Source organism: Sinocyclocheilus anshuiensis, unplaced genomic scaffold (assembly GCF_001515605.1).
Source record: "Sinocyclocheilus anshuiensis isolate Anshui unplaced genomic scaffold, SAMN03320099.WGS_v1.1 scaffold2063, whole genome shotgun sequence".
NCBI lineage: Eukaryota > Metazoa > Chordata > Actinopteri > Cypriniformes > Cyprinidae > Sinocyclocheilus > Sinocyclocheilus anshuiensis.
The window spans coordinates 121,157-124,635 of record NW_015536681.1 but is presented as its reverse complement, the minus strand read 5'-3'; the positions used below and the strand labels follow the sequence as shown (position 1 = coordinate 124,635).

General features: G+C 44.1%; 1 protein-coding gene across 2 annotated transcripts in view; it reads left to right on the top strand.

Annotated features, from left to right (window-relative positions):
• The window catches only part of tmco3 (transmembrane and coiled-coil domains 3), a 32,590-nt gene that overhangs the window by 9,584 nt on the left and 19,527 nt on the right, over positions 1-3,479 (top strand). The window contains exon 2 of one of the 2 annotated variants that reach the window (XM_016441577.1): positions 1,318-1,731. In XM_016441577.1, coding sequence (XP_016297063.1) covers positions 1,333-1,731 — 399 coding nt within the window. In that variant the 5' untranslated portion in view covers positions 1,318-1,332. Of the gene's footprint in view, positions 1-1,313; positions 1,732-3,479 lie in introns of both variants that reach the window. The other variant, XM_016441567.1, reaches the window with a different exon arrangement.

Below are 3,479 nucleotides of genomic sequence, written 5' to 3'. Positions count from 1 at the left end.
GTGGGGTCCAGTAAGCATGAAGCCGAAGATGCAGGGCTATCATCCAGTACCGACGGGTGAGCTGCCATCACCACAATCGGTCAACAGCAAGAGGTTCTGACTTTAGCAGGGGAGGTGCTCGCAGAAATGAGCTCCCGGAGTGCAGTATAATATGGTTATCTGATAAGGACATGATATAAATCATCTGTCCAACGACTGCAGACAGATATCCACATTATACAATACCTATATAACCAGAAGGAAATCACTGATAGGGAAAATTTTCCCGTCAGATGCTTTCCATGTTCTGCCCATCAACCGCAAATCGCGGGCAATGGGCAGACAATTCTCACCGCAACAGCAACACGCAGCATGCATTCAGCTCCAATGGGAGCTAAACACACTCCGCCCACTCGCTAGATTACCTCAGGAATCAAGCGAGAACGGAAACTGCTGCCGCGAATGCATCGCTATTCCCGCGAGAGGCGAACACACTCATGCAAACGCTATCTACAAACTCGGGTAAATGGTGAAGTACTCACCTCCCCCTCAGTAGTCCCGTGAATGCATCACGATGAGCACAAGCCATCTCCTCGTGAGACGAGCGCGTTCAATTCATGCTTATCCCTCACAAGAAATAAGCAATGGAATGCAGAGCACATCCAACTCCCTCGAGAGCTGAACACACTTGCTCTTCACCACACACACACCGCACGCGAGCCGTGTGAAACTGCAGGTATCAGAGCAAAGCCTCTGGCGAGAGAACATGCACTCCTAGTTGTGCTTAGCTTAACACTAACATAAAAAAAACGGTCAGTGAAGACGAAGAAGAGGATGACGTGTTATCCCGGCGCCCTTTTATACTGTGATCGCGCAGGGTAATGATGTCATAGGCTGTCGCCGGCCAATGTTATTGTGTTTTTAGATGTATGCTTCAGACACCGGTCACGCTGAAGGCGTTCCCCATAGCGACCCCTAGAGGACGCAGTTCAAAGTTCCCTCGAAAGGGAATTAAGAATTCTTTCCTTCGTTTTATTCAATTGTGGCCACATTTTAGTAATTCCCTCATTGTCATGAAATCAAAACAAGGAAATGTGGCCACGATTTAATAAAACCTTGAAACGAATTAAGTCAAAGGAAGGAAATCCTAATTTGTGGCCACAATAAATATACTGTATTTTTGTCCGCTTGTCATGTGAGGCTCCGTACGTTTTATTTTTGTAGATAAAAGATCTAGGATCTATCTTAGTCATTTGAGGAGTGATTCATCGTTTGTTTCTCTCTGTGCTGTGGTTTGTGACAGTGCTCTGATGTCTCTGTTTGTGATTGTTCAGCCAGCGTGTCGATGGGATCATGCGAGCTCTCTGTGCAATGCTGTGCCTCGGTCTGGTGGTGGCACTGCAGTCGAATCAGCAGGTCCACAAAGTGCATTCGGGCATCCACGGCCACCAGTGGGTGACGGAGAACTGCAGGCGGCTCTCTAACCTGCTGAGGCAGAAGCAGTCGGCCATCCGTAAACTGAGCGTGGCCGGCGTGGCACTGGAGCGGGACGAGATGCTAGCACCGCCGGAGAAGCTGTTCCGCATTCACACACTGGAGGTGTTTCAGCGCGAGCTGAATGAGAGCGAACGCTCACTCTTCCAGGCCGTGGAGGGGCTGCAGCGCGTGATGAAGGGGAACCTCAGAGACGTGGTCAACATGAAGGACAGCAGCCGGCAGAGACTGCAGGCGCTCAGGGAAGCTGCCATCAAGGTCAGTTGTGTGATGTCATATCCTGTGCGAATCTCACCAACTACAAAATCAAGCCTGTTTTTGGGCAAACCAGATCTTTGCATTCTCATATGTTTATGACCCACATAGAAACGCCCACCTGAAGGGCTAAACGAAGCTTTCCTCCACTGACTGCAGGTATTTTCACCAGGTTTGTACTAAGAGCTAATATACTAAGACAGTGATATTAAAAGACCAAACTCAGTCTACACCTTATTAATTATGTAAACTGTATACAGGAGAGCAGATGAGCTCAGAATATGAACACAACACGATAAATTGCAGTATTTCCCAATAGAGAACCATTATAAAGAAACAGAGATATTACAGAACCAAATTCAGTATACACATACAGTACAACAAACATCATTAACCCTCATTTACTGACTTTGCTCACAAAGTGTATAACAACTTTTTCAATCCTGTTACACCAGTTAAAATTGACTGGCCTACAAAAATTGCTTGTAAAACTCTCATTATGCTATATCATCATCAAATGTTGGAATCAAATTATTTATCAACTAGTTTTCTTTAAATTATCACAGGTTTTGGAACTCTGTCAGTTGTATTTGGAACTGACTGATCGTAAGCCTCATTGATCTGAGCTTGTGCACCTGAGTGAATATTGACAAAATTATCCACAATTAATGTTTCTGTTTTCACTCAAAAACTGAATATTGCCAAAATGCTTTTGTCATTCAAAAACTGTATATTGACAAAATGATCCACAAATAATGCTTTTTTTCTTTCAAAAACTGAATATTAACAAAACTATCCACAAATATATTTTTTTTCACTCAAAAACTGAGGTGCATAAGCTCAGATCAATGAGGCCTACGATCAGTCAGTTCCAAAAAGAAATACAAAACCTGTGCTAATTGAAAGAAAACAAGTTGGCAAAAAGATTGAATTCAATATTTGAAGATAATATAGAATAAAGAGATCATTATAAGTAGGGATGCACCGATACCGGGCCCGATACTGGTCTCCTGTACTCGTACTCGTTAAAATGCCCCGATACCAAACGCCGATACCACACAGCATGTGTTAAGCGCCATATTCAAACAAAGAAACACCGACAACAGAACAACAGACAGCAGAATGGAGTTAAGGATGTCTACTACGAAGTATATGTATGCAATGAATATAATGTTAAACATTCAGTATTAACGCCTGTATAGCTGATGTGCGCGAGCTGATAAACAAAGCATGCTGAGTGGATTGAGCATGCGGTGGCACAGATGCGCGAGCTTGTCGACTGAATATATCTTTCTCACAGACATCTTTTCGCAGTACCCACAATCACAAAGGAACCCCAAGACAAAGCAAAACAAATGGCACGCATTCGGCCTCCTAGAGTGTTTGGGGAGGTCCTTTTCACTGGAACCAGGACAGGACCAATCAGGAGCAGACCAATCAGGATCTCTGCTGGCTTGAGTACAGGCCACGCCTTTTCCTGCACAGACACACTCAGAAATACATACACAATTCAAAAGACCCGAGATGTAACACCCTGCATTATTACAGCAAAGCGTGTGATTACAGTACTCAGGGCCGCATTAAGACCGCACTGGGCCCCGGGGCTATGACTTACTGCAGGGCCCCACATCACAATAATGAGATATATATATATATATATATATACAGTGGGCACGGAAAGTATTCAGACCCCCTTAAATTTTTCACTCTTTGTTATATTGCAGCCATTTGCTAAAATCATTTAAGTTAAT